General features: G+C 38.5%; 1 protein-coding gene across 1 annotated transcript in view; it reads right to left on the bottom strand.

The window, feature by feature from the left end:
• Window positions 1-3103, bottom strand: part of LOC106524465 (butyrophilin subfamily 2 member A2) — a gene marked incomplete at its 5' end in the record, with an annotated part of 11847 nt that overhangs the window by 839 nt on the left and 7905 nt on the right. Inside the window, 1 exon segment of the mRNA XM_014018274.1 lies at window positions 1-109. This exon segment is cut by the window's left edge and continues 1 nt beyond it. Coding sequence (XP_013873728.1) covers window positions 1-109 — 109 coding nt within the window.

Here is a 3103-nt window from a genome sequence, read left to right as displayed (position 1 = left end):
TTATGTTTCTTATAGCAACAAACTCCACATATACATAACAGACACGTCAACACTAATGTGAGTGCTGCACCAGCTGCAATGCTTTTAATGCAGAATCTCACCCAGTCAGCTGAAATGATAAGAAAAAAAAATCACAACCAACTTTATCTACATTTTTAGAATGAAAGAAATCTACAGGCCAATAAGGACTCTGTTGACCTTCTCAAAACTTGGGAAGGACTTTTCATTTTATGAAGGTCTTTTGTTAAGTACTGAGACTCATATTTACAGGAGTTCACGGAGGAATTTAAGGAAGAAAAAAAATGACTGAATATTCCCGCACACTGAAATAAGCTGGAATAAAAATCTTACTGTGTTCAGGTTATTTATTTATTTATTTATTTATTTTGGGAGGGGGACTTGTCTTAGACTGAAAAACATGCAAAACCCAACGTCTGTAATTGCTCACAAACATTGCATTCAACCCTTCCCCTTCGATTTTGACAGCAGCTTAAAAGAAAATCATTTACAGGATTCCCAGTATACACTGCTTAATTTTAATAATGCCGATATTGATAGTCCCTCATAGGCACGGTATGAAATTATGACGGTATGATAACCTTGGGCAAAAATATCACGGTTTTGCGGCATGACAGTATTATGATTACAACTCTAAAAATTTTGTTTTGAAATTTGTTTTTTAAAACAAAAAAGAAAATAACTTTTCTATTATCATATTCAACTTTATGTTTGGAAGATGTTTTTACATCTCAGAAGTGTTATGCTGAAATTTTATTTACCTGTGTGCATTTGTACTTATGAATTTTATTACCTTAATGCAATTATGCTATCCTGATAAAGTTTACATCTAATTGGATAATTGATTTTCTACTGCTTTATTTGTTAAGACAAATCAGTGTATACTGCATGACAAGTCTTTTTATTAAAGTAATGTATCATGTTGGGAGTTTTTATTGTGTTTTAAATGACAAAGGGGTTTTAAACATGAAGATTATATAATTATATGGACACAGAAACAAGAAATCACAACTATGAATGCGTGTTTATGAAACGCAYGTTCAACTAACGAGCTGGTCGGCTGAAGGAGRCATTCAGTTTTATCACCTTTCACTTAAAACTTATCAAATACACAATCCAACAASTCAAACAGTTTTGCAGACAARCTGTGATTGGTGCATTGAGCGACAGCAACACAGTGATATGTTTCACAATCTGATGCTAAAGCTAGCTCGKTCATTTCAAGATAAGCTGCGATCATGTTGCCTCCACGGTCCACATTGCCGTCATCTTTATGGCATCCTAAGTATTTTCATATAGCTGGCTTTATTATTTTAGACAGGGAAAAAGTTTGGGGAACTTCATTCTTCAGCCACCACACAACCCCAGCAGAGCTGCGAGTGCCGACAGGCAGTCTGCGGGAGTGCATGGTGGAATGTCTGCAGCTACACAGACCAGAGGAAAAATAAACCAAAAACACTTATACCGTAGGCACGGTATGACAGAAAATTTTAGTGGTTTTGAAACCGTGACTTTTTCATATCACGATATACCTTGAAACAGGTATTCGGCCCATGCACAGTCCCTCAGCATTATTGTTGCTTGACCTTAGTGCTGCATTTGACACAGTAGATGACTGCATTTTGTTGGACAGACTTGAACATTCAGTTGGATTAATTGGAAACGTACTCTTCTGGTTGAGATCATATCTGTCTGAAAGATCACAGAGGGTTAGTTTTGAAAATGAGCTCTCTGAGATAAATACTGTGGGCTATGGGATCCCACAAGGGTCTGTGCTTGGCCCCATGTTATTGTCTCTCTATCTTCTGCCTTTTGTGTCAACAATAATAGGCCACATTAAATTATGTGGATGATTTGCAGCGGTATATGCCTTTTGCACTTGGAACCTGCACCGATGTATCTAACCTTACAAGCTGTTTAACTACTACTAGGGGTTGGCTATCAAGTAATTTCTTACTTCTTAACGGCTGATAARACTGATTTTGTGGTTATTAGACCCTCAAAATGTCACTACTTGTTACAAATTCTTAGCTTAATTATTGATGGTCATCACATTATATGCAGGGAAAAAGTCAAGAACTTGGCTGTTTGACCCTTCGCTCTCCTTTGAGTCTCATCTAAAGGAGGTAATAAAGATTGCTTTTTATCACCTCAGGAATATTGCAAAAATTAGACACATACTCTCATTTGAAAACGCAGAGRTCCTCATCCATGCTTTTATGTCATAACGTGTTGATTACTGCAATGCTCTTCTCTCTGGGCTTCCAAAGAGAAGTTTTAAGACCTGCAGATGGTTCAGAATGCGGCTGCTTGTATCCTAACTAAAACAAGGAMATATGACCACATCACCCTAGGGATGTCCCGATCAGATACTCAGTATCGSTGGCAGATATGGCCATTTTTTGAAAATCGGGTAGAATCAGATTTAGTCATGTGATCRRRCCGATCCAGTTTTTGGTGACAGTTTTCAGCATCATCATGCTTTACAACTGCYGTTAAGAAGTCAAGATGCACACAAGTATGTAACCAAGTCCACGGTGTGGGAACACTTTTCAATGGAAAACAATGATGCTGAAACTGCATCTTGCAAAATCTGCAAACTGGATGTTTCTCATGGTGGGAAAAGCAGGGCTAGCTTTAATACTACCAACCTTGTTACTTTGAAAGAAACAAAGCTATCGGATTGGTATCGGATCAGTATTGTAAAGATGAATCACTAAAAAAAATCGGATTGTATCGGGAGCCAAAACAATCTGGATCGGGACATCCCTACATCACCCCAGTGCTGTCATCTCTTCACTGGCTGCCCTGCCATGTTCGTGCAGACTTCAAATTGCTGCTTCTCACCTAAAAGGCCTTACATGGTCCAGCATCTCCCTACCTTTCAGACCTTCTCCACCCTTATATTCCATCTCGTGCTCTCCGATCTCAGGGCACTAATCTCTAAGGTCAGACGTAAAACTATCAGAGGACGTGTTTTTTTCTTTCGTTCCTCTTTATTGTGGAATGATCTCCCTCAAGACATCAGGCTGGCCTGGTCTGTGGAAGTTTTTAAAGCCAAGCTAAAGACCCACCTGTTCACCTC

The sequence above is a fragment of the Austrofundulus limnaeus genome, unplaced genomic scaffold (genome assembly GCF_001266775.1).
Source record: "Austrofundulus limnaeus strain Quisiro unplaced genomic scaffold, Austrofundulus_limnaeus-1.0 Scaffold188, whole genome shotgun sequence".
NCBI classification, from domain to species: Eukaryota; Metazoa; Chordata; class Actinopteri; order Cyprinodontiformes; family Rivulidae; genus Austrofundulus; species Austrofundulus limnaeus.
Note: the sequence above shows the minus strand (reverse complement) of the source record. Positions and strands in the feature narration are given on the sequence as shown.